The sequence below is a fragment of the Corvus kubaryi genome, unplaced genomic scaffold (assembly GCF_017639235.1).
Source record: "Corvus kubaryi isolate FWS band 111438036 unplaced genomic scaffold, C.kubaryi_AGA036_p1.0 64995, whole genome shotgun sequence".
Classification (NCBI taxonomy): Eukaryota; Metazoa; Chordata; class Aves; order Passeriformes; family Corvidae; genus Corvus; species Corvus kubaryi.
Window position 1 is genome coordinate 1 of NW_024581676.1, and position 27315 is coordinate 27315.

Here is a 27315-nt window from a genome sequence, read left to right on the forward strand (position 1 = left end):
TGCCTTCTCTCAGAGGATATATTTCTAAATTTGCCCAAACTGGAACAGAAGTCAATAATGTTTTAATTAAATTTCAACAGATTAGTTTATCTACAATGTTAAAATGGATGAATTATACTACATTAAATCCCTGTATGGACATACACATTCAGAATGAAAATGGCCTTAATACAATTTATGTCACTTTGCTTCCAAAGTAAATGGAGATAAACCAAATGAAAGCCACTTATATTTTGAATAACAGTATTTACACAGTGATTCAATGTAATTCAACTCATCTTTTAAAATTCCCATATTTTGTCACTTCATTATTTTTCCCTGAATGCTCCTGTGTAAACAAGTCTTCAAATTACCATCTTTTTAAACCTCCCATCTTGCTCACAATTTCCATCCTTGACATTCAGTAATTATTGCCCTTAGGTGGATCCTTCTCATTTTACTGTATCTTTTAAAGTTGGTATAACCAGGATGAAATAATTGCCATGATTAAGAGAGATTCTACAGTAAAGACCACCACAGAATCACAGAATGGGTAAGGCCAAAAGGGACCATAGTGGGTCATCTGGTCCAACCTCCCTGCTCAAGCAGGATTATCCCAGATCATGTGGCACAGAACTGTGTCCAGGCAGCTCTTGAATATCTCCAGACAGGGAAAACTCCACAACCTCTGGGCAACTGGTTCCCATGCATGGTCACTGCACACTAAGAAGTAAATAAGTTCTTCCTCATGGTTTGGTGGAACTTCCTGTACACCACTGCAATAATCTTTGTACACTTGTGTATCTTGCTATTTAACATAAAAAAGAGGCAAGACACTAATTAACTCTCTGTGGATGAACCATCTGAATTTGGAAATCACCACAATAGCCCTTTCTAGACTTTTACTTCAAAAGTTCACATGTTATGTAGTGTAAGTAGCAAGAATTACTTTTCATAAGAAATACAAGACTCTTGTCTGAGTCAGCTTTGGTCCAAACCAATGTTTAACAGTGTAAAAACTGTCAGTTTCAACAAAAGCAGCCCCATAATCACATCTGTAAAATCTGAATGGATAGTATTTAACTCCTGTTGCATGAACTCTGTCCATACACACACAAAAGCACTGATAAGTGCATTAGTACTGTCAGCAGAGAACAGAGTTCACACGTCCAGCAGGGTTAAGATGAAACTACCCTGGACTGTAACAGCACATCATGGTCTATAAGACTAATCCATTCTTCCAGTGCACTATATCTGCTAAAACCAGCAAATTCAGGAGTGAATATTTGCTTCCTAACAAGCGGAGATCTCCCTCTTGAAAGCTTTAATTGACTGGAATAGCCCTGGATAAACTGCCTAACAGAGATGCAGAGGGTTATCGGTGATGCAGGGCAGATGACACAAGCAGGGGTTGGAAAGAAAAGCAAGTGTAGCCAATAAGGCAGAACAGGTAAACTGTGCTGTTTGTGCCTGTTAAATCCCACTTGGTGTTTCTGCCTATTCTATCTGAACACACCTAATCAGTTACCTCATCTGCTGACACTTCCAATGACACCAGGATTCTAAGAACATGTACCCTACGGGAATGCCCACAGATAGACATCTGAAAATTTTAATGTAGTCCCTGGGGCCTTGGTCTGCAGTGAAACCTTCTGGAGTACACGTATGCATTTGTGTGCACATACAAACAAAGACTGTCACTTGCTGCCTCTTTGCCTCACATCTGCACTACAAGCATTTGTTAATGACCCAAGTACTAGCAAATACCACTGCCTCGCCAGAATTTGGGAAATTTCCAAAGTTAGCACCATTTTGTTCCAATTTTTTTTTTCTCTGCTTTTAACCTCACAGTTAAAGCCTTCCCCACTAGAACCCAATCCGAATGCATCCAAGCAACAACCATTCCCAGACCACCAGACACCTCAAGTATATACTCTGCTAGATTCATAATATCTAGGCCCTGTTAAGCTTGGAAAGAGATTTCTATTGGATTTCATCTTAGAATAGTATTATAAGCTGCTTCATCTACTGGCAAACAGGCATTTCAACCTTTTTGCAACTAAGAACAGACCCTCAAACACCATTTCTGAAACTCAGCTGCTTGGTAGGAAACAACCAAGTTTTCTGGGATCTTTAAAGGGAATTTGGCCAGGAAACAAATCAGAATTGAGCTGAGACTAACCAGGGTAAAGGTTGCTTATATCTGCAGATTACCCCTCTCTGCTTTTCTAATTCACTCACCATGCCTTATCTTTCCATTAATCTTTAATAAACCTTTTAGTTAATTCCCCAAACACATGCAATCTACATGACAGCAGGATACAGTGCAAAAGCAGTCCATGGATATGAGGAAATAGGCAGCAGAGGAATCAAATGAGGGAAAACTTTCAGGATTAAAACTACCCAAACTGCAGGTCAGTGCAAAATGATGAGCAACTGGGAGAAAGCAGCAGTAAAGGGGAAAGCAGACAGGAGGGAGGGGCTGTTAAGGGTATTAGTATTTATCTGACCATTGGATTCATTTTCTCAATGGGGCCTTCCTGTCTTTTCAACTCTGGATCCACTTTGACAAAAACAGGCAATCTGATTTCAAACTTGGGAGCCTCTGAAATGTGGAAACCCCTCTCTATGCTGACAACAAGGATATAGCTAGATTAAAAGGTAAATGCAATTTAACCCACCCCAGCAGAAACTGTAATCAAATTATATTGCCTCTAAATATGATAAGTTTGGGACTGGGGCCCTCAGGGAAAGAGAAGGTGTCTTGCAAACACAAACACAAAGAAACATGTTAAAGGAGACTGCCAAATCAATGCATGAATTATGATTTCTACCCTCCTTCTCTCCCCCCCAGGGTGCTTGATAAGCTGCTGATTGCTTCTAAAATATCTACTACCAATGCTAGGAACTGATTAAGCAGCTTACAAAGCACTGGGGGCTAAGAGACAGGCCCACCAGGGAGACTGCAGCTCTGGAGTTAAGTAGCTTGCTTTTTCATGGCTTGATTATTAAAGATGAGATAGCAGAACATGCTGAAAAGATGTTGAAACAGTTTTAGACCTCAGGCAACTGGCCTTTTTATTTTATATATGGAATAATTTCTACCCTGTGACTTCACCAGCCAACAAAAACCATGTTTCCCGTTGTTCTGTGGTCTCCAGCTCTGAGGGGCATCTGAGCTACCTCAACTTAATGTGTCAACTGAACATCCAGAACTGACTATGCTACCCATATCCTGCAAAAAAGGCACCACTAGAAAAGGGACACATAGGTGGAAGAAGCTTAAAACACTGTTTTACATGCCACTGCCAACAGTATTAGTGTGAACACAGAGGTGCCCAGGTCAGCTAGCACATCTCATCTCATTTCTTCTTCCACTGTGCATCTGCAGCACATTCACCTTCGATTCCCTATCCTCTCTTTTCAGCTCTTTTTTCCAAATTCTTGTTTTTTAATCTGTTACATAATAAAATTCTGCTGTTCAGGTAAATGTACTGCAAAGTGCTTGCTTAGTTGAATCAGTATCAATGCAAAGACAAATTCTGCTGGCACATTACCTCTTCCATGGTCACATCTGTCATAGTAACACTGCACAGCTCAGCTTTGTGTAGCAGGCTTGCTGACATTTTGGGGGGCGGGGGTTAGGTTTTTCCCCCCTCTCTTGTGGCAATGCTCAGCAGACTTTGTAAATAATCATATTGCACTAGGGACTTTACAAACTTGAAAATTCCTGAATAACTACTCTTTCAAGCAAAGAAATAAATATTATTTGTCACCTGTAGGCTGAGACTTTATTGAGAATTTATCGAGCAGATGAAAAATTTTCACAGCAAAGTTCTTTGTGCAGACTACCGTTTTCTTTCACAGTCTCCTTCCATCCCCATTTGAACACTGATGCTCTAGCCTTTCTCTCTCATCCCTAACCGATGCCCCTGCTAACCCATTTTTATACTAAACTACAAACCACAGAGCCAATTTGGAAGTACAGCTATTTATGCTCTGAATAGCTAGAAGGGAAGTGTACAATTAGCACTGAAGATGAGACAAGGCTTCATGTGTAACAGGTAGAATTAACTGAAGACACTTACCTGCTGAAGGTCTGCCAGAGAATAAAGATGGATTTGCTGAAGAAGATACTCTCTGGGAAAGATCCTGAAAAGAGAAAAATAGAAGTGTGTTACACCTTTTTGACAGGGAAACTCCCAAGTTTCCTCTCCCCACCAAATAACAGAGGAACAGTGATAGAGAGAGAGAAACTGGAATTATATCACTCTCTAAGCACCAGCTGTTTTTACAGCTTTCTGCATGGGCCCAACAGTCCCACAATAGGAATGAATTCTGTGTCAGCGTCATTTTCCAATTGTCAGGTCATATACTGAGACATTAACAGCTGTTGAAAGCTCTTCCTGACCACAGATTATGTTTCTTTGAACAATTAATGTAGTAATAAGAACAAATAACTCAAACTACACATTAGAAGTATTTCTTGTGGTTTTGAGTACAAGATTCCTGGTCTGCTACAAAGCTGTAACACAGTTTCAGATGTGATTTACAGTTTTGTAACTGAAATAACTATACTGAGAAAAAGGTCATGCAGATACTGTTCTTCCAACACAGAGCAATATCAATACCCCTTTGCATACAGAAATGTATGTATTGGTATAGACTCTAAACTGACTTACTTAAGAAAGCAGTATTTACCTTACATAAGCCAAGGTTTCAGGCAAGACCATTGCTTAGGTACTGACAGACCTGATAAGTAAAGCTAAATTACAGGACACTGAACAGAGAAGAGATGCCCTAATTAGAGCGATTGGCAGTAAAATGCAAAACTGGGTTAATATAACATCACAGAGGAAAAAAGGACATTGGAAAGTTAAGTGGATATTAGCTAAAAAAGTTTAAGAAAACCTATGTATTTGCTATAAAGATGTCAGGAATAGAAAAAGTACATCTATCTTTGTGTGCACACACAGAGAAACAACAATCTGGCTGGCTTTATTTTCCATCCACACAGAACAAATACACCACCCCACTCAGGTATCCTGGGAAGTGGAGAGTCACATTACTCTTGCAAAAAAGAAACCAAGTATCTTAAGAAGTGAAATTATTTCCCCACTACACGTTCTTTTTCAGAGTAGAAATTGTATATTCAGTTCCTATATCTCAATCACATAGTTTTAAGGCAGTACAGAAACAAGGCTCTTTATATTATTAAATGCATGAACAAAGGTCTGGCAAAGACTGGTTTGTAATGGTAGAGCTGAATGGCAGTGAACAGAAAGACCACTGCAAACGTTCAAAAACACCCCAAAGATAGCAAAAGGCCAGTATGAACTTACATGATCTTGATACGAGACTGTAGAGAAAGCACACAGTAGCTCAAACGAGATTTTAGGAGCTGCAACAATATAACCAGCTAAATCACAGATCGATAGAACAAGACTACCAAATGCAATCTTGCCACAGAATACTGAATCTAAGAAATAATGAAAATACCTCCTGGTACTCCATTAGTTGTCTTAAAGAACAACCTTATATTGATAGTTTTCAAAGCTGTATGTACTGAAGGGACTAGGACTTCTCACTGCTGCTACAGTACAAAGTCTCATAATTCCTTTTGTAATTTTGAAAAAAAATTAAGATTTATTGGGGTGGGAGGAGAAGAATTTTGCAAGCAAGGCACTGACAACTGCACGACACCCATCTTATAGCACTCTTCTGGAGCTGGACTGTGCCATTGCTCCTTCTTACTCACCAAGCATATCCACCCTACCCACCCAATGCCCAGCTGCAATCTCACTAGGACACTGCCATTCTCCCTTTCAGCTCTGTAGGCTATACTATTGCTCCTTTTAGAGGGGTCTGTGTTTCAGTGGCTCTGCTGCATCACACTTTCATAATACATTTGGCACAATGTCAAAGACCACTGAAAAACAGTCAAAATCCAGATATCAGACAACATATGACAGTGGAATTGCTCATTTGCACATAGCAGACTCACTAAAAGCTAAGGAGTCAACTCTGAACAGTATTTTGAAGCATTAGTATTTTTTCAGCTCAGATAGAATTGCTTTCATTAAAATTTACCCATCATTCTCCCCTGATCACACAGGCAGGCACTAAACAGCTTTGTCAAGAATTGTATCATTTGCTGATGCCCTTACAGCACTGCTAAGGAAAACAATTAGCTAATGAAAGATTTCCTTTTTCAGGAAATAGCCTGAATAGTCCATAATGCAAAAACTGTCAACAGCTAGTATTGATGACTAACATCACATTCCCCTGCCTTCAAGGATGGCCTTTTATTTCCCTGTTTCCTGCAAGTTCTAACTCCTAGTAAAAAGTGTGCAGATGAAAAGCAAACTCATGATCAACCAAATTCCTTTGTTAGGCGAGTCTCAGCCAGCACAGGCCCCGGTAACAAATTTTATCCCTGTACCTGTCCCCTTCTTTAAAACATGCTAATTTGCAGCAATACCTCTGCAGAGCTGGTACCCAATACACCTCCTCCCTTCCAAATCTATTTTCAGGGAAAAAAAAATAGGCATTGCCCTCCCAGTTTTACGTAATCACATACATATACACACATATACTCAGCACTCAAGTGAGGGGAGTGATTATTTCCATTGCTATAGAAACTGAGGCATAAAAAACCCCTCGGTAAGTAAGGCTGGTCCAGCTTCAGATTTGCAGTCCTGCTATTGACTTGAAAAACTGAAATTGGCTCTCTGTGGTAGGCCACAGAGAAACAGCCAAGCAGCCAAAGCTCACAAATGTAACAGCATTTACAAATGTCAGGAACCAACCGGACCAGTCCCTGCGTGATTCCCAACAACTGCAGAAGTGCAAAACACTCCTTCAACACTTGCCCACACCACCAAAGGTGGAAACCATACATCTCTGGCTCTGAAACCCTGAAATGGCCTAAAAGGAGGCAGCTCAGCCCCCACTCACATAAATGAAGTGCTTTCACTACACCTGCGGTGAGCTGAGCAACTGCTTCAAAAACAGGTCTTGCTGTGTTGCATGTCTGCAATTAAGTTCTCCTCCAGAAAATTTCTGTTAGTCCCATTTGGAAAGAAAACCCAAAGCACAACAGCTACCTGAATGTAACTGGTGAAGCACCTCCCAAAAATGCATCTGTTCATTGCCAGTTTTTGTCAGCCTCTAGTGGATGGGGAACAAGAGTGTAACAGGCATCAAAAAACTAAACTCAAACACATTTAAAAAAAAAAATTCTTCACAAAATGCAAGCAAATCAGCTGGGGCAGGAAATCCATACAGAGCAAGTACTCCAGCAAGCAAGAAAATGTCCGATGGCCAGTTTCCAACAGTTTGCTTGCCTGCACAGGTCCTCTGAGCCTAATGAGGTCATGGCTTACATGAAGTTCTTTTCTGTAGGAGGCACACAGGACTAATTCAGAGCTTCTTGCTTCCCAACACAGACACTTCCTCTCACATAACTAGTAGGAAAGTAGTGTCTATGCCATCTCTGTCCCTCTGTCATCTGCAACTGAAATTGTTCAAAGGAAACCAAAGTCAGTAGAGAACAGCAGGCGAGGTGGGGCTCACACCAATACCACACCATGGCATTAGCATCCAGACAAAGTATTACAAGGCATCAAGATCAACCTAAAATCACACTCATGTCCAAAAAATCTCACAGAGATCCAGAGCAGGCTAAGATAACTACACTTAGGAACACTTCACTAGAAAATATGTACTTAGTTTCTGCATGAGGTTGCACCAGGAGCTTTGAGCATGCCTGGATTAATATAAGGCCTTCATCAAAAAAGAGCAAAACATCAGCTTGAATTTTACTTTTCTCTTAATATAATAGTCCTTTATAAACACCAAATGGGAAATCTCTGATTAATCATTTTAAAGCAAAATAAAAGATGTCACTTTTCTAAATCTTTTGATTGATGTGCTACAACTAACTCGATTTTTTTTTTTAAGTTGGTCAATTAAAAGCATTTAATAAACAGTGGCCTTTCAGTCAAATCTTAACACAGAAAAGAAACTGGAGCGAACTAGACAGAGGTCAAACACAAGATGTTAAGACTCATCACAATAAAAACTCAAACCTCTGCAGCTTCAGAATGTGACCTGTGACCCTTGAGAGGCAAATATTATCAAGTGCACGTCCCACTAAAAGCACCTCCTAAGCTTTCACAGTTTGGAAACTGCCAGACCAGTTTCACCATTGATGAGTCACAGGACTGCTGTGCTGAAAACCTGGCTACCAGTCAGGGTTTAGCCTGCAATGAAGAAACCACGTTCAATGCTAACCAGCCTCTAGCTTTGCCACTTACTGTGAACAATGAAATCCAAAGTCCTATTGGTTAAAGGTCTCTAAATTGCTTTATTATTATGTCCTAGATATAAACACAATCAATGTAAGCAGAAAAGAAACACACCACCCAAGACTTTTGATCCAACTAAAAGAAAGAAGTGAGCATTCTCAGTTTTTCATTATTATTGTCTTCTGCTTGATACTTTGTAATCTGAATAAAATCAGGCAAGACAGAAATTTCATCTGTTCCTTCTTGGATGATCTTATCAGGTAAGTATTTGCACAAACAAAGGTTATCTTTTAGTGTCCTCCTGCAAACAGAACCACTGATAAGACTTTGCTTTTTGCATTTGGATAAAGTGTGTAATCATGGCGCTTTGTTAGCACTAAGTAATTGCTCTGCATTTAAAGCCTGTTTATCACCAGAGTAGGTAATTTTTCTTCAATGGGTTAAACACCCTGACAGCTCTGCTAAAGCTACAACCAATTAATCTGCCTATGCCTGACACTACAACCAAAGTACAAACGTGATAAGCAGGGGGAACTCTTCTTTTTACAGTGCAATCAAAAGAAATCAAGTTAGCTGACAGGTGGGCACAACCAAGTCTCCTTTACACCAAAAAGCCTCCTAAAACCTAGTATGTGAGGGGGGAGGGGAGAGGAAGCTGGCACCACGATTTCATGTGCTAGCCAGGAGTGTCTCGTCTGACCAGGCTGAGAAGTGTATGACTGAGCTGTGACTCACAGGGGACGCAGATGCCCCAGTCCAGCACAGCGCTGCATTCAGCCTCCTCTCCACCCCTCCGCAGGAAGCTGCTACACCCACAGCTGGCACAGCACCAGGGTACCAAGTCCACTTCCTCCTCCAGCCCAGTTCATACCCTGCCACTGCCTTTGGAGCTACTGCACCACACTGCAAACTAAAGCAGCTGAAGGCCAGCACATGCTGATTATCGCTGTTCCCGTGGTTATTTGGCCCTGAACAAGGGGCAAGAGCCCTCTTTGGTCCTGTCCCTGCAGCCATGAACCAGCACCAGCTGCAGCCACGTGTGGAGCAGACAGGCAGGGCCTGCGTGCACTCTGATCTCACTGAGCAGCTCCAATTTTTCAGAGTTACTATTGGGTTCTAAAAGTACAGAGGGCTACCAGTGAACTGCTAGTTATCCCAAATATACGGGCAAGGTAAATAACATCTCTTGCTGGATTTTCTCTTGCAATTCATTTGATATGGACATTGTCAATTTAAGGTAGAGAACAGCATCAGAGGTGAGAGGGAAAGGTAGGATTTTATTCCAGTGTTGCTTATTCTCATAGTTTTGTTCAGGCTTTTGATTTTGTATTTCCTTGGAAATCTTAGCTCCTGGAAGTCTGCTGGGAGAGAAGAATCCAAACTTTCCAGCCAACAAAAGTTATTCAGAAAAGTAGGGCCTTGGGAAACGTAGTGATTTTTAAAGTCAAAAGGTAAAAATAAATTAACGAATTTAAACCAAACCAAAACACTACATATTCATTTAATTCTTGTGGGATTATACCCAATTAATTTTTTTTCTAATTCTATGGTTTTATGCAAAAAAGCATTTGTGAATCATTTCACATTTGTGAGGTATGAACACATCTAGTTATGTTCTGGGAACAGTCACTCCCACATATCTTCAGCCCACACTAAGTGCTAGATTTATTACCCAGCGTGTCCAGGTAAGGTATTATTTCATGTTGTTATGAAATTCCCCACAAGCATCCCTATGTTAAAACAGTTACTCTTATCATCCATCAGCAATCCTGAACCAGTTTATAAACTTCCTACTAAAATGCAGTACACCAGCTCTCTCTTCTGTGGTTCCTTGAGCAAGGTCACAGTAACATTGTGAAAGACAAGAATTACTACAGATCTAACTCATTAATCAAGTACCACTGCTACTAAAAGTAGAATGAGAACTAGAGACACAGTTTCATTTTGAAATCAAAATAGTTTAGATCCCCCAATTAACTTGAAATTAAGAACAAGAATAAGGAAATGGTCTTTGCTTTTGTCAGGCACTCTTGAACCCTTGCACTTTGCTGCTGAAGTTCTGATATAAAAACACAGGGATAAAAATGGCACAAGTCATATTTAACATGGTGTCCACATCTAACAGGAACTTGTTTTTAAATCATTATGTTTTCTTTAAAGCAAACTGGTCTGAAAAGGTGAATGAAAACTACCACTGTGAAAGAGATGTAATATGACTCATCTCTTGGACAAGGAGATACGTGTGTGACTCCTAGACCGGAAAACGCTAACGTGAACTGAAAGACCCACCTGTCCTCTGGAAGATTTATCATGGAAAGTTCTGGCATGTTCCTCAGCTGGATGCTTACCATGGTAGAACACTAGCTTGTGCTTTTGACCTTCTCTCGACATGAACAGACAGCAGCGCTGCCTCCACCCTGGCTGCTCTGGCACACGTCTCATTGCTTCAGCTGTTTGTTAGCTCTAGCTGAAATGAAAGCTTAAATCCCACCTTAACACCATCCCCTCAGTTTTAGCCAAACACTTCTTAAGATGCTAATTTGCAAAGATCCCGCATGCAAGGTTACTTCTTCCAAAGGAGAGAAAAGCTGAAGCTAAGAGGTGGAGATAGTCTGTTTGTATGAGCTCCATCAACAGGCAACTTTATTGCAGCTAGTGCAATGCCTACAGGCATGCAGGATCTAAATAAAACAAATTGTTTGTGCGCACTTCTCTGCATTTACTTTCTCACATTTCCTCACTCTGGGTTGGTGTTTGTTCTTAACACTGGTTCCTCTCAGGATATGTAGGTATTCTCTTTGAATGAGTTTCTGTCTCAACCTCTTTCCAAACACCCATGCAACAAATTTTCTTCTTCTGTTGGTCTTGCCATTATCTCAGAGCCCTGAAACCACACCCTCCTGTTTCTTCCGTGCTCAAACTTTCTTTCTGCAGTTTACTGCTTTCAGAATCTGTATCTTTGTTCTCCAGCTTTGGAATTTTTCACTCCCCAAATGGCCCAACCATTGCAAAGAAAATAGAGAGAACCGTCTGGAGATGACTTAATGACCTCCTATTGTCCTCGGTTTGAAAGATGACATAGCCCCAGCTTCACATACATGAGGTATTTGGAGGTATAGTGATTGCGTAAGATTAATCAGGATTCCCGCGATGTGTTTAGACAGGTTCCCCAATTGTGACACAAATATTTTATAAGTAATTTACTCCTGTGTCAGAAGTGATATGTCTAAGGCCTCACTGTAGGAAGTGACAGGACTCTATTGTTCAGCATAACTGAATTTGGGCTTGTTTCACCTTGTGCTGACAGACCAGCAGGCTCAGCCAGGACCACATGTCTGCAGCACTGGAGGTGAACCTTTCAGCTCCTGCTGCCATACAGGGAGACCAAACTAGAGCCTGATAAGTGATGTATCCAGCACTGGAGTTTTGCTAGGGTAAAACTAATGTATTGCTGTTCTGGAGCTGATAGAAAAATGGTCTCAGACAGAGATGAGTAACAAGAGGGAAATTTCTCCATATAGTTTCTCACCACCATTCAGATTTACTTACAGAACAAGGGCACTGCAACAAGCACTAACGCATAAGGGAATGTGCTGCAAAACATTTACCTTGTGTCACTGCCATCTGTCTAAAGTACCTGGGCTAGCAGCACCTGAACTGGAAGTTTAGATGTACAGCTGAGAGAGCACAGAGCCCAGAGGGCTCCCCAGATGAAGCTCCAAGGTTGACCTGGGTTACCCCACCCTACAGTAGATATGCAGGCACCTGAAGACTACCCAAAAAATCATACACAGTTCCTTCACCTTCAGAATCTTCAATCATGACAAGAACAAAGCACACCCAGAACAGAACTTGCATCATTCAGCATGGTGTCATAGAATACCCTCATTATTTAATGGACTCAGAGATTCTCACTGTTTGCTTCTCAGCCATCAATTTTATTGACTCCATCTTGGTTTGTCTGTGCCATTCATTCACCATCTGCAGGCAATGGAGGGATCTGTACAGCTCCACTTGTACTAATCCTGTGCTGGCTCTAGGTGTCAGTCCTGTATGCCCCTGCCTGAACAGCATCCACACGAGCAAGGCAACCAAAACAAGCAAGAACTTGTTCAGTAAAGAGATTTGAGGCAAATGATGTGTTGCAATACTGAGGTGACAGTTACAGCAAACTAGGCATAACAACATCCCTTGTAAAACAGGGAGCTCAGCAACAGGCTGGGAGTCTCATCTGGCTAATATCAGAGGAACACTGCTGATACATGCCAGTGGAGGGCCTTATTTGACCTCCCAGCCGAGTCCATGTTCCTTATTTTTTTCCGCCCTACAAATATAAAAGCTTAGAATCCAGTGGAGCAATAGGTGAGAATAAATCACTATAACTGACAAAGACCATTTTTATTGTGAGCCTTCTAGCTACTTTAAGGATTTCTTCTGTCTTCTCCCTTCTTCCTTCCTTTTTTTCTTCCTTTCTTTCTACTTAGTCACTTGCTTCTTCAAAGTTCACAATGCGATTGCAGTCCTGAGTTCCCTGCTAGATGCCAAGTTTCAAAGTTCTCAAAGTACCTATCTAGGCACACCAAACGTTATAAATAACATTTCCACATTTAAGCTAACTGGATCCTGAGCTAACCTGGTTTATAGCCATCTGGAATTCTTCAGAAAAAGTGACTATAAGCACTGTAAACAGTTTTGTCTTCACAGAGGACACCAAGAGTTTCCAGCTTCATTCCCATCTTCATTTTGCAATCTGGGTTGAAGAGCAAGGTATAGATTTAAAGTAGATGATAATGCAAATAGTATTAATAAAAGAAACCTCGGAGTGATCTGCTTTTCCCTAATAAGGCAGGCTCTATCAGTGTTCCAGAGGCAGCAAGGTGCCAATACAATTAATCAGTCTGTTTTTAGTTCTCTGTAGACAGCAATATTAACAGTTTGTTTCAGTCTGTTTATATGGGTCTGACAGGTCTTCAAGATGCTGTGTTCACTCTCTCATGATTAATGGTTATTCACATACTGAGGTGAAGACCAAGCAGAAAAAGAATGTTTTTAGAGCAGGACAGATAACTGGATTCTCTCTCCCAGTCTTTCAATTTTAATTAGGAAACAGTACTAAATTTAGGAATGCCATCTCACCATATTGTTTGAACTCCTCCCTTTCTTGCAACTCATCCCTGTGATGAGCCAAAGGAAAATTTAAATCACATATTTTCTTTGTTTACTTTTCAGCTGTGCTCTATAAAGTCATTACATTTATAGTGAACGTCTGCACACCGGGATACTAGATGAAGGCAGCAAAGCCCTCGGGAGCATTTTGAGCAAGGAATAAGCCCTTATAGGAAAAGGGCTTTTCCTTCTTCTCATCTCTGCAAACTTCTTAGGGGACATCTGAGGGAATAACTGAGCATCAAAGTCACCTCAACAGAGACTTCACAAACCAAGAAGCAGCTGGACTCTGAGGTGTGTACTGTACATTCCTTCAGTGGCTTTTGCACTTGTAGCAAGTCCTGCTGAACTGGAGATGCCTCCCTAGTACAAAACCAAACCCTTCTTGGGCTGGGGTCCTTCTCTCCACCACACAGCTTTAACTGGAGACAGTGTGAAGAAATTCTTAGATAAGAAAAGGGAGCATTTGGAGCACTGTTTCCCAGTTACTCCTGCTGCCATTTTGGGTGTTTCATTTTGACACAGGGACATTTCCTCTCTCCTCTCTGCTCCAAGAAAAGAACATGCTCACATTCCTGTGCTAATTTTCGTCCATTCTCTGTTCTGTCTATTTCCTCAGCACTTGTCATCTCTCCATTTTGGAGGCAGATTTTGGGTTGCTCCTCCTTTGTCCTGGTTTCTTCATTAACTCTTAATTTCCTGAGATTGCTGCCTTATTTGAACCTCCTCCTCCTGGCTTTCCCTTTTTTTTCCTCTAGTCAATTGATTGCTATGGTTAGGCCTCCTTTGAACTCTCTTCTTTTACTGTCTCACCCAAGTCCATTCAGTTCCTTGCTTCCTTCTATTTTAATAAGAGAATTCGTTTCTTCAATATTAATCAGAAAGCATCATTTCCTTTCTGCTATTTCTTCTGAACAACCTTCAAAAATCTTATTTTCCTTTTAGTTTTACCAAAGAGGATGGCATAGAAAAACAGCTCTGCAAGAAAACACCATCCTCTAGAATAAAGAAGCAACCATCCTAATTTTTAAAATGCTGTAAGCCGCCCTAGCAAATAATAAGATTTGAGCAGTAACACACAAACACATATTGCCAACTCACAGTGCGTCTGACGCAAGAACTCAGCAATGTTCTCCAAGGATACCTTGTTGTATCCTTCTCCTACTTGTTCTAGATGGCTCATCAAAGCAGTGACATAGGTTATGTACCAAACAGCAGACCAGCTCTGGCTGAGCAAGAGACCAGCATAAATCATATGTTGGCTCACCTGCCAGGGGACTACATCTGGCCTTTGCCTCTGGCTGAGGTCATATCACAGAGGAGGGCAGAAGTGCTGGAGAGGTGGTTGATTCTGCCCCTCTCATGCTTTGCCACACTGTGAGGTGTTTCAAAGGTCCCAGCAGTGGTTATCTCACTGTGATTCCATGGCAGGGGGTATGAGGTAGCACATTTGACTGAAAATACATACAGCCAGAAAGCCTGAGGAGGAGTAAAAGATGCTCACCACAATGTGTCACCCCCCCAGGGCTTACAGCTGTCAAGAACAACTTCAGACGTTCAGACTCGATAAAATAATTTTCTTTGGCAGAAGATAACCCAGCTGCCCAGGGAAGTCAGCTACAAGCACATCATCTTTCTAAATGGGTAATGCCTTCAGAACCAGAGTGTGAGGAAAAACAAAACAGGCAGTAGGAGAAGCAACACAGCAGGCAAGCTCCATCCTTGTGCTGTAGGTTGGCTGTGGTTCTTACCTTCTCCGCAGATCTTCAGCCACTGCTGCTCTGCAGCTGAACAAGTAGGCTCGCAGAGATTTTAGCTGCTGTCTCAGGCGGACAACAGTTGCCAGAGGTTCAACATGCTTGTACAACATGGGGTTTTCCTGCTGGATATCAATTAATGGCTCCTCATAAACATATTCCAGGAACTCTTTGGCTTGCTTTGATACCTAAAAAATAAAGCAGTTTAGTTAGACTTTTCTCCCAACTCTTTTTAAGCAGATCTCCTCCTCTGTGATTCTATGCATCTGAAAACTTAACTCTGTTACCAATTACAAATGGAGACAGAGTTGAGAGAGATCCAACTCTCTCTGCTTATAGACAAGTCAAACTTCATCAAGCCCTTCAAAACTGCATGGCTACTTACTTACCCAAAGTACAATGATATCTGCAATCACATATGCTTTTGCTGCAGAGTAACATAGCTTACTAGATTTTTTTAAGTCTAAAATCTGAATAACCAGTTTCTTTCTGTTTGTTCACTGCTTTCTTTTCGGCAAAAAGCAAGTTGTTGTGCTTTTTAAAATACAGATAGATAAAATCAAATCTTATTGGTATTACTCCTAAAGTTCCACCTGCAAGAAGTTTTTCATTATAGTGCCCTGTTTTATCTCCACCTGCAAAAAGCTACTGTAATCTTGATAAATGAATGGGATTCTTGTTCCATTAGAAAAGATACTCCTGTTCCTTAAGTGAAAAGGCCAAATTCCCTCTCATTCCTGATTTCTTCATTTTATCACAGCTGGAAAAGAGAAGATGGGATTACATGAAATGAGCTGCAAATCACCTGAAACTGTGCTACAGAAATACCATTGGTTCCACGATTCAATTAGTCCTCCTGGATCTCTAAGTCAATGTTTACACTGAGACAAGGGAGGGATGAGTTAGGCTAACAAAAGTAGAAAGGGCACACACACACCACAGCCTCTTGAGATTTAGGAAGCTATTTCCCTTCTGGTGCTGTAGGTAAGAACAATACACATCCTTATAAATAGCACCACTTCCAAAACCAGCACGAGTAACTAGCTACTGACAGGGTAAGCTAGCCTCAGATGTAGCCTTTTCACAATAAATAATAAAAATCTAAGAGATAATGCCAAGGCCGGCCTTCCCACCAATAACTACACAGATAACAAGATGCGCAATTTTAAATACAGGAGACCGTAACTCCACAGGTTTCCTAGGCCCTGAAGCTGTATTAAATATCCCACCTATTTATGTTAAACACCACACTATTTTATTTTTTTTTTAATATCAGGCATGTATAAGGAACTGTGCCATATGAGTGGAATCAGAGGTAACATAGCAACACAAGCACCTCAGATTTTTGTAGAACAAAATTCTATGAACTCCAAACTTACCAAGTTTTTTAACACTAGCAATGTTGATATTTTATTATGCTTACTGAAGTGCATTAAAAAACTGCAGTTAAACAACCTGCTTTTACAATCATTAACCATCTGACTGCAATATCTCAGCAATCCCCTGACAACTTCCATATCTACAGTAATTATTAGTCCTCTTCCACCAATTAGCAAATTAAGGCATGTATTCCATGATTCCCTAGGAGGTATGTGAATGCTTGGCACAGTGACCAGCTCCTCCCACCAGGAGGACCAGGTGCTCAGTGCTGTCTTTCTATCTCCTTGCTTTAAGCCTCTGTTGAAGTGATGGGCTCCTCATCCACCTGCCCTACTGTCTTGGGAACTGGAGGGTGGTTCATGTCCAAATACAACACTCACACCTGTGCACACCTGCACCCTGTGTTGGGCATCTCTCCTGAGGCATTAAGAGCACAGAGACAAAGAGATGCCACAATTGAGGTCCCCTGAGTGACTCTGCCATAGGTGTGCACTATGGTGACCAAGTATTACTGTGCAGCACTGGTGCTGCATGGTCTGAATGCAGCCTTTGAGGAGAGAGGAGCAAAGCACACCTTTCCCTCTCCTTGCCAATAAAATGCACCCATGGAGTGCTGATTGTAGGAAAAGTAGCTTTCCCCAGCATCACTGACTGACAGATAGGTGTCAGTCCATTCTGCATGGCTGACACGGGCCCACGCATCTTTTAAAACATTAACTAACATTGCCAAACAGCAATGTTACGAGAGGTTGAAACACAGTCTTAAAATGGGAAGGGTCAGGCAGTCACAGTAATTCAGTATTTTAGTATACATCCTAGCATACCCACAGTCCCCCATCTTTACCTGGGCAGTAAAACAATCCTTTTAAATCAGTGAGGACGAGTGAGAAGATGCAAAGCGCAACAGGGTTTTAGCTTTAAATGTCATACAAGGATGGATGCTAACATTTCCAGACCTTTCCTTTCTAGAGCCTGCAAACTTATAGTTCAAAATTCAATTTACCAGAAGCCAGCTTCTCTTGAAACCTTCTGGCATAGGGAATTCATTTCCTACTGTGCCTGTCTGGCATTTTGTGCAGGGTGAAAGCCACCTGAACCAAATGGCAATACTTAGGGGGCTTTGTGTGCAAACAGGGAAAACACTTGGCCTAAGCAAAAGGCAGAAAGGGTGTTCACAAGACTGCCTCTTTTCCCTTCACACAAACACATAAAAAACACAAATATGAAAACAGTAGGAGACACAGGCAAAAAAGTGAACCTGGGGACTGAGCTGCTGCTTTGGTTCTGACAGAAGAAATATGTCTAAATGCCAAGTCCTTTCAAAGAGCTTCTACTGCAGCCAAGAGGATTTCTCTTTTCCTACCCATGTGCTACTAGATGTTAAGTACATTTTTGTTTTTCAAGACCCTGGGTATGGGAAGAGACAGCTCTAGAGATGTTTATTGTTTCTGTTTTTCATGACCTGTCGTGATAAAAGCAGACAAGAACCTCTCAATTTCCAAACTTACTTAATTGATGTAAGAGCTTATTCTATAGCTGCTGCTCAAATGTTGAGCTCATGAAACATAAAAAGAGAAACATGCCCAGTTACACTATAAAAGCTCATGACCTACAGTACCTTTTGGTGCTTGCTTTGCCAGAAACAGATAGGACAGACCCCAGAAACTGTGGAGGTGAGGAATAGGCAGCTGTGGAAAGGAGCACAGGTTTGCAAACCCTTCATTCAATTTTGTTTCCAATTTGGTGGATCGACAGACACATTTCAGACTGTGTAAAACAAAGAAGCTTTTGAATCCTGGAGCCCTCTTAAAGTTCTGACCATCAAATGTCGTATGTGCTTATTTCCTGCAGGACCTCTTTGGGGTGTGCAGCCAGAAGCAGCCAGGAGTGCAGCCAGGAGCATGTGCCCCTCTGCAGAAGCTCCACTTTAAGGCAGTGCTGTGCTACCTACAAGGGTTTATCTTCATTTTGGGATGCTGCTGCACAGCTTTGCGTGGACACACTGGCCAGTTGTGGGAGGGGAAATGCTGACAAATTAAGTGATTTTCCTTTAAAAGTAAGCCAAAAGAAAATTACTACCAAGACTATCTCAAGGAAGTGAGACAACATATCTGTCTTTGCCGAATCATAGAATCGTTTGAGTTGGAAGGGACCTTAAAGATCTTCTAATTCCAACCCCCCGCCATAGGGAAGGGACACCTTCCACCAGAACAGGTTACTCAGAGCTCCATCCAACCTGGCCTTGAACTCTTCCATTGATGGGAGAGTCCACAGCCCCTCTGAGCAATCTGTTCAAGTGCCTCATCACTCTTAAAGCAAAGAATTTTTTCCTAGTACCTCATCTAATCCTACCCTACTTCAGGTTAAGGCCATTCTCCCTTGTCCTATCACTCCTTGCCCTGGTGAAAAGTCCCTCTCCAGAACTTTTGTAGCCCCCTTTAGGTACTGGAAGGTGCTATAAGGTCTCCCTGGAGCCTTCTTTCCTCCAGGCTGAACAACCCCAACCCTCTCGGCCTGTCTTCACAGCAGAGGTGCTCCAGCATTCTGAGCATCATTGTGACCTCCTTTAGCCTCACTCCAACAGGTCCACATCTTCCTTCTGCTGGGGACCAGCTCTGAGTCAAGGTGGACAACAGGGACCAGTTGCTGTCCAGCTCTGGAGCTGGACACAGTATTTCAGGTGGGGTCTTACAAAACCCAGTCCTTCTCCCCAGGGCTAGGTCTCAATCCATTCTCTGCCCAGCTTGTACTTGTGCTTGGGATTGCACATTTGATCAACACACTACAAAGGAAGCACGCAGTTTCATTACAACTGTTAAGTGCAGAAGCCAGCATTAAGCTGACTTTTAGACTTTGCAAAATAAATAAACAAACACAAAACCTTATCTCTAACTGGAGAAAGGAGATGGCAATGTGAAAATGTATTCAAATATACATATACACTTTATCTAAGAAAAGCAGTGCTTAGTTCCCAGGGAGATATAGCATGGACAGAAATAAAAGCACACTTATGCAGAACTGAAGAGAAAAGGGAAGCCCCCAAGAAAATGACTTGTGATTTTAATGCTATACATGTATGGGATGGAGTAGAGGAGATCCAACCAGTGATCTCAGTTCAGTTGTCACATTGCCACTGTGGTAGATAATGTCCTCTTCACCTTCCTTCCCTGCCTTAATTCCTGCTCTAATAGTTGGGGATGATGTGTTTTCCTACCTGAGGGGTTGTGTTCCTTTCTTAAACACACCTCTCTCAGGACTTTGGCACAAAGACTGGTAAAGCAGCTGCACAGAATTTGCTTGTGTTTCCAAGCCACCTCATACCTGTTCTGTCTACAAAAACTGGAAAACGAAATTTCTCACTATTACAGTGAGATGACAGTAAATGAGGTTTTCAATGAATGCTTAAGCTTTAACGTCCTGTTTCTTTTTGTGCCTCAGCTGCCAATACCACAGGAAACAGACTAGAGCATAGTTTTTATGCTGCAGGTTTAGAAAAAAACCCAGTTAGTTTTCTTGGCAGTATTACTGACAGCTTGATATGAGATCTTTGCCTTACCATCCATTAGCCCCATATCAGGTCCACCTATACTACCATGTGCTAGCAAGTTTAGTCCTTGCTAAAAGCATCCAGAGAAAGAACTTTTAAATATTGGGAGGGCTTTTTGTCTCCACGCATTGCAGCTTTGCAACTTTGAAGAATCTTACATTTCACAGCGCAAGACTATCATTTTCCTGATGGCAGGCTCTGGCCACCTTTTAATAATCTCCCCATCTGACAAATTTTCTTCAAGAGACCTGCTTTTCCTCTAATAGGGCATTTACTGGTTATTTTTTCCTTTTCAAATAGCACATAATAATAATATTCGCAGACACAAAACATCAAACAACCTCCCCTAACAGTGGCTGCTAGGTCTGAAGCTCTAACATGGTCTGGATTCCTTATGAGTTTGTTATTCTTCCAGCATATACTGCCTGAGATGGCAAAACAACACTGTTACTGTGTTTGCTGGTATAATGCTTTGAGGCATGTAATCAGTGCCCCTATCTAGCAAGCAAGCACCACGGCAGCAGCAAATAGCAGATTACAAAACTTTTAGAAAAGCTCTTGTGTGGCAAGTGAACAACCGTAGAATTTTCTCATTATGTTACTTTCTGTCTGGTTCAATCAAGTGCTACAGCAATGTCCTTCTAGTGTCCTGAAAATGTTCATGCCAAGAGACAGGACAGACTGGGCCTCACAAATACTGCATTTGGTAGGCCAGTTTCCTATGGGCATTTCCACAATTTAGCATCCATCACTAAGCAGTGCCAATCCTTAGTCCCTGGTGGTCATGAAACAGGTACTCCTCGAGGGCCCAATAACTGCAAGGATAGGGGCTAAAAGAGAGTTTGTTGTGTGCTACCTCTCCCTGTCTCTTGAACAGCCAGAGAAGCAATGATGAAAAAGATGCCACCAAGAAGGAGCATGGCTGCTGCTGTGAAGGAACACCTTAGGCCTGGCCAAGGAAACTGTGATGAAAACATGTCTTGAGTGTGGCTCATTTTGACAAGAGGGACAAAGATGACAGTATTAGCAGTCAATGCCTGCAACCTTTGAGCTGTTGTGTTTCTATCAGCAATTCAGTTCACTTGCTAGCAATCCAACCTGGAGGAAGATTACCTTGTATTTGGAAGTGTCCCAGTTATGAACCAGCCGTGCAGGGATAAGGAAGTTGTCATCCACATGGCAGCTGCTGCAATAGTACCATCCACTGTAGCCACACACCTTGGCTTTCCCATTGGACAAACCTATGGAGCGCTGACAGCCTAGAGGAAAGAGAGGGGGGAAAAGTCTGGGTTTGTACATCAAGCCAGAGATACACATTCAGGATGGAGTCAGAAGAGTATTCCTCCATCTGAGGACCTTTTAATATTTTATTTATTTTACCTAAGAGACATTTCTCATTCCATAAAAAATAGAAATAAATATCAGTATTCTTGGACTAGTGCTGAAAAAGCACATGATAACTTGGGCATCTGTGACAAAGAGTTCAGACAGCAGTCAAAAGATACTTAGCACTTCTCAAGAAACAAAGGCAGAAGACTTGCTTGTGAGACACTGAGCATTTAAAAGCCATGGCCATCTGAAAACCATGGCCTGAAGCTTAGACAGACCACATTCTACAGTAGCTCTCTTCCAGAGAGCTCCCATTTGCCCCACAACAGAATGGGCCAACACTGCCCTCCTGCAGGAGTGCAAGCCAGCTCCCGCTGACAGCCAGAAGGGATGCTGACTTGGCAGGTAAGACTCAGCCACAGAATTAGCACAGCCAAGGCAAACCACAGTCAGATCATGAATAATAACTGAGCAACAGTCACACTGAGAATGAGTAGTTCTTGACTAGCAGTAGTGACACAGCTCAATTTCCAGCAGGGTTTTTTTTCTTATGATTGCATCACTCTGTGTCTTACAAGATCTGAGGTCTGCCTAATACTTTTTTCACAGCTAGATCCCCTGCCTCTTCCCATACCTTCTTGTGTGGAGTCTCTGGGGTAAAACAATGTATTCAAAAGCTGCTGCTTTACTTGGAAAGAACTTATGTAAAGTTCTCCTTCACCTGATCACCTGTTTTCACAAAACACATAAAAACTCAATGTACTTGACACTTCTTTCTTCCAATAGTGACTAAAATAAGCCAAAAGGTTAATATAATATTAGAGTGGATGGCTGAAGACAGACAGCACAGTCACATTAAACAATCTGCTCAGGAAGTGAGGCTAAAAATGTTTGGGTAAGACACATCAAGATGTCTGCGGTTGTTAACAACACCTCTAGACACAGCACACATGATGGTATTTCTGCTTTTCCTTCAAATGCCAGTGTCCCCATATGACATTTATAGTTTCAGCCACAACACCAGAGCTCCACTCTGGCATGTGCTGTATGCTCAGATGGTCTCTGCTGCAGCTGGTTAGAAATGCTGAGTAGCAGAATCCTTGTACATCGCTTTTGCAGTAAAAGCATTGGTTAAACAGAGATTTTCAAGCAGAAGTCAAATGACCGATTGCTTTTGCCAATATAACTAATTTCATTTAGAGTAATTATGTGACTTCTCCAGCTGAAGGCATCTTTTCCCCCCAGTAGAAGTTACACTGATTCAAGGAAAGATTGCAGGTCAGCTACTCTAGGCATAAATTGAGCTGCTCCTCCCCCACATCAACTGATGTCACCATGACCCCCTCTGCTCTAAAAATCATTAGAAAACTTAACCAACACAGTTAGCTCACTTCTTCCTCTTCCACACTCCAGAGCCAGTTGGCCACTGATTCTCTGCAATACACACCACCAAGTGAATCAGTATGGGATATGTCCTGTTTCCATCTCTCTCTTCCCCCACCCATTTTTTTTTTTTAAGAAAGGACATGCAGTTTCTTACAAAAAGCAAATATGTAAACAGGTCAGTTGATAAAAGAAATAATTATGTTCATGTCTCCTCCTTTACCCTTCATAAGACCAAAGCATAAGTATTAACACATATCTCTAGTATAACTTAATATACATAATGAAAAAATGCAATCTCACCTAATAATCAAACAGAAACCCCAAATATTATGACAGTAAACTATTATAATTGCAGAAATAATTTTGTATGGTAAATATTAGCAGTGTTTTTTGCAAACCAGTACATTTGAGGCAGAAAAAAATCAGGCATCCTTTTTATAAGGGTAAAATAAATTCAAGTAATTCAGCAGTATGTTACAAAAAAAATTACCTATGACTGTGGCTTGGGATCAGAACTTGGAAACCAAAAACTTCATCTTTCCCTCATGGCAAAGCATGCATTCTCCTATCTTTTCTCTCATGTTCTTTTCTTAATAAAAGCAGTTTTCTCAGTGGTCACTTGAGGGTATCCATGGAGCAGTCCTGCTCCCCTGTGCTGTTATGGATGGAATCAGCTGGCACACCTGGTAGTAAGCCCCATATTAGTGCTATGTAGTGCATACAGATTTTTTTTCCCCCCATCTTTTTACATGCATTCATACAGAAAGGTGAAGGTTTAGAGCAATTGATGAGACACGAAATACCAGTCCTGTCTGTCTGACATGACATTCACCTGACTAGCAGCCCTGTAAGATGCTTGCAGAAGGTACTCACACTGTTTCTAGGGAGCCCATGATTTTTATAGCACAACAGAGGTAGATCTTTCCCCTCTGTAACAGAAATAGAGAAGTATGCCCACTCCTCTCCTCATGGAGGAAGATGAAGAAATCTAAGAAGGAGGGCATTCCCCTTTCCCAAACCAAATGGGAACAAGACCTCAGAAAGCATGTTTGCGCTAGCCATACCTCAGCACAGCACGTTCTTCTGTGCCAGCCTTGCTAGAAGAAGTGGAAGGTCTGTACCATTCTCCTTACTAGCTGTCTCTGAATTTCCCGTCATTGAAAAACACTGAAGCATCTGTCTGTACACAGCTCCAACCTGAGCCTTCATTACATACAGCCATTAACTCTCCTTGGATGAAACAGACTACCAAATGTCATATATTTTCTAGCTCAGTGTGTCTGGACCAGTTGACAAAGTACTAGTGGTAAAGCTGTGTCTGAATGCAAATAGTCTCTCAACTCTATGTCATTGAAACTTATAAACATTCCCTACTAGCCAAAACTTACTTGTCTGGGGATGAGGATGGGACAGGACACACTGATTTCACCTAACTAGCACCGTACATCCCCTACCACTCCACTGGCTGCTACTTTGTCATAATGCCCTAACTCCTCTCTGTTAGCTTATTCTTGCCTTCAGTCTAAAGTCCAATTAGAACTGCCAAAATTTTAAATTAAAACCACTCACCACTTTAAGGCCTAATTTCTTGCAGCCTCCTAGAGCCAGAAACTCATTCCAGTCCATGGAGAGAATTTTCTCCAGAGAGGAGTGACAAAGCACAGAAATGCTGGGGGCTTCCCTCCTCTTCCCTATGTCGAGCCCATAAGACCTGAAGTTCTCTGGGGTGAGGAGAGTCTCAGCAAGCAATCTTGGATGCCCTTCATCTTCAGGAAGGGTGGTTCTATGAAGAGGAGGAAGTGGAAGAAATTCCTACCCAAGCAGGATGCATTGCTTCCTCCCTTGTTACAACCCTTTCCTGAGCCCATATTTGTTTCCTTGTTCCTCTTTAGACCTAGTATTTTTCATTCCTCTTCATATCCTCAAGAAAACGTGTTCTGCAAAGCTACATACCAGTTGTGTAGCTGGCATTTGTTAGATGATAATGTGGCGCTGGCATCCACCTTACATTTTCCCCTACTTTACAAGCTTTGCTGTTTGAAAATCACCATCTTTTCCATTCCTCTCCGTTGTGATTCATAATGATGGCTATTTCTACAACCCTTTCAAATCAAGTTATCAAAGCACTGATTTTCTTTGATGTTATGCAGTTCAAAGTGATGTAGTGTGACAAACATATTTCCGTGGCATAGACCACTTATGCTACTTTGTTTTTTAAGACGGAAAAAAATAGATCAAGAATGAGAGAGAAAAAAGAGGAAGAAGGAATAGCCATTGGCTTAATGGCCTTGGAAATCCTGCACCTGGGCATTCAGGTACATAAACTTGCCATGATGTTTATAAGAAGCAAAGCTAGGACTGATTCCTGGCTTTAAAGTCTGGAGCACCTCTCCCAGCAGGACAATCAGATGTAGCTGACCACCTCAGAGATTGATTAACACAATTCAAAAAATAGCTTAGGGTTTGGGAAGGGACCATGTTTGCAGAGAAAACACTTATTTGCCTGTATAACTAGAGAAAGCACCTTCCACAGGATGGGAGAAAAAAGCAGCACAGCTTTCACCAAACCTCTCTCACCTATTCCTAATGCTCACACAGAATATTATCTATGTAACATCTGTACAAAGGTCTGGCAAACCCAGAGCCTAATGAAAAGAGAATACCACAGTATTTGCTAGCACCTAAAATCATCCCTCCCTAAAGAATGTTACAGAGCAAGCTACAGAGGGAAGAAGCACAGCTGTAAGGTATACTGTTAGCAAAGAGGGAAGGAATCATCCCAAACCTTTCATCACGGAAAATACAACAAAAACAGCCTTGGAATCAAGGAAAGAAAATAGGGGTTAGAAAAATAGCAGCAAGAAAGTGCTGTTGGGCACAGATGAATCTCTCTCAACAACATGTCTGTGAGCAAAGCAGGAGTATCAACATCAAGAGGCTCATGTCCAAATGCAAAGACTTCAGGAAGAAAGTAGTACAGAAGGTGAGGTTAAAAAGTTGTAACAAAACTCCCTCCTTGACTTAAGGTGGTGGTCTAGTATGGAGGAGGAATCCAAGACATCTGAACACAATTCCTCTTCTGTGAAGCACAGAAAACACCACTTTCAGGTTGCTGCATACTCTTGTGGTCAAGGAAGACATACACAACTATCCTTTTTATCCAGATACCTTTCTCTTTAATCTCCAGCAAGAAAAGACTGGAGTAGCTCCACAGTGAAACAGAGAAAGTAGAAGACCAAATTAGAATCAAGTACACAACTGTTTTCCTTATTCAGTAAGCTTCTTTGCTCAGTATCAGGAAAAAGCAAGTCCCTTGTGACTGTGTGCCATAGTTAAATCTGTGACAGGTTAGCTTAGAAGCTAATTCATTTAGAAACAACATACAATACAAAGAAAATGCTTCACAGACTTCAAAAGGCTTTCAGTTTGATAAAGGCATAAAGCAGAAGGAGCACAGCAACAAATTTTCAATGTTAGATCAGCCATACAACATTGCTCTATCACCTCAGCACAAACAGAAATAAGGTGAGAATTACTTCAGTTGCTTACCTTTATTCCTGCGCACCTATTCCAATTCACTCCACCATGGGAAAACTCAAACTCACAAGGAAGACACACCAACAATCCAGCTTAGCTCTCTCTTATGCCTACCCAGGTTTGACTTTGCATTACACTTTGTCCTTTTCCCCACCACTACTTTCCAGAGCAATTTTATTTCAAGTAAGTAATTAAAAACTTATAAACCTCCAAGCAAAGTCTGACACTACTCACCTTGCCTACATTTTTTGTGAGCTTCTTATGAACTTTAAAAAAAGACAATAAAACCGTAACAGATTAAAGTAAAAGAAATTTCTGTGCTGCAACCATGTGGGTTTGACCCGATCAAGTTATAATTACCTAAGCAACATATAAAACCCATATCATGTCAGCAGTGTACAGATTCCACTTTAATTATAAACTAGATCAGCTTCTCCAGAAATAAGGAAGGGTTCACACATCCCCAGTTGACTCCAAAGGGTGGCCCAACTGTTCCAAGTCAATGGAAAACTCGATTATCAGCTATAGGTCAGGGCTAAGTGCTAAAACAACAGATTTTCCGTCTTCCTTAGCACCATTTGAAGGTACAATGCATAGGCCTGTCCTTCCTGTCTTACACATTACAGCTCAGCTGACTTAGCCTACCAGTGTAGGCTTGATGGCTCTGAGCTGGGGAGACTGGACACTCCAGACAGTGACCTACCCCTCCCTACTGGAGATGTCTCACAGGTACCCAGCTTCAGAACAGCTCTTCAAGGCACATGAGATGAATTCTTCTGTAGGCACTCAGGCTTTCTTCCAATCAGCAAAGATTGGACTGTTGTAGCCATCCAATATTTAGATGGCTGGGGGTAGGTGAAGTGAGTAACACCCTTTACATCAGTCATGCTGAATGCACAGAGCGGTGACTTTCTCTAAGAATATG

At 41.6% G+C, this 27315-nt stretch overlaps 1 protein-coding gene across 1 annotated transcript in view; it reads right to left on the reverse strand.

The window, feature by feature from the left end:
• Positions 1-4049: 4049 nt before the first annotated feature.
• Positions 4050-27315, reverse strand: part of LOC121672832 (pleckstrin homology domain-containing family M member 3-like) — a 39787-nt gene continuing 16521 nt past the window's right edge. Inside the window, exons 4-6 of the mRNA XM_042045736.1 lie at positions 21252-21397; positions 15206-15399; positions 4050-4131 (exon numbers count right to left, since the gene is read on the reverse strand). Of these exons, the coding sequence (XP_041901670.1) occupies positions 4050-4131; positions 15206-15399; positions 21252-21397 (422 nt within the window). The remainder of the gene's footprint in view (positions 4132-15205; positions 15400-21251; positions 21398-27315) is intronic.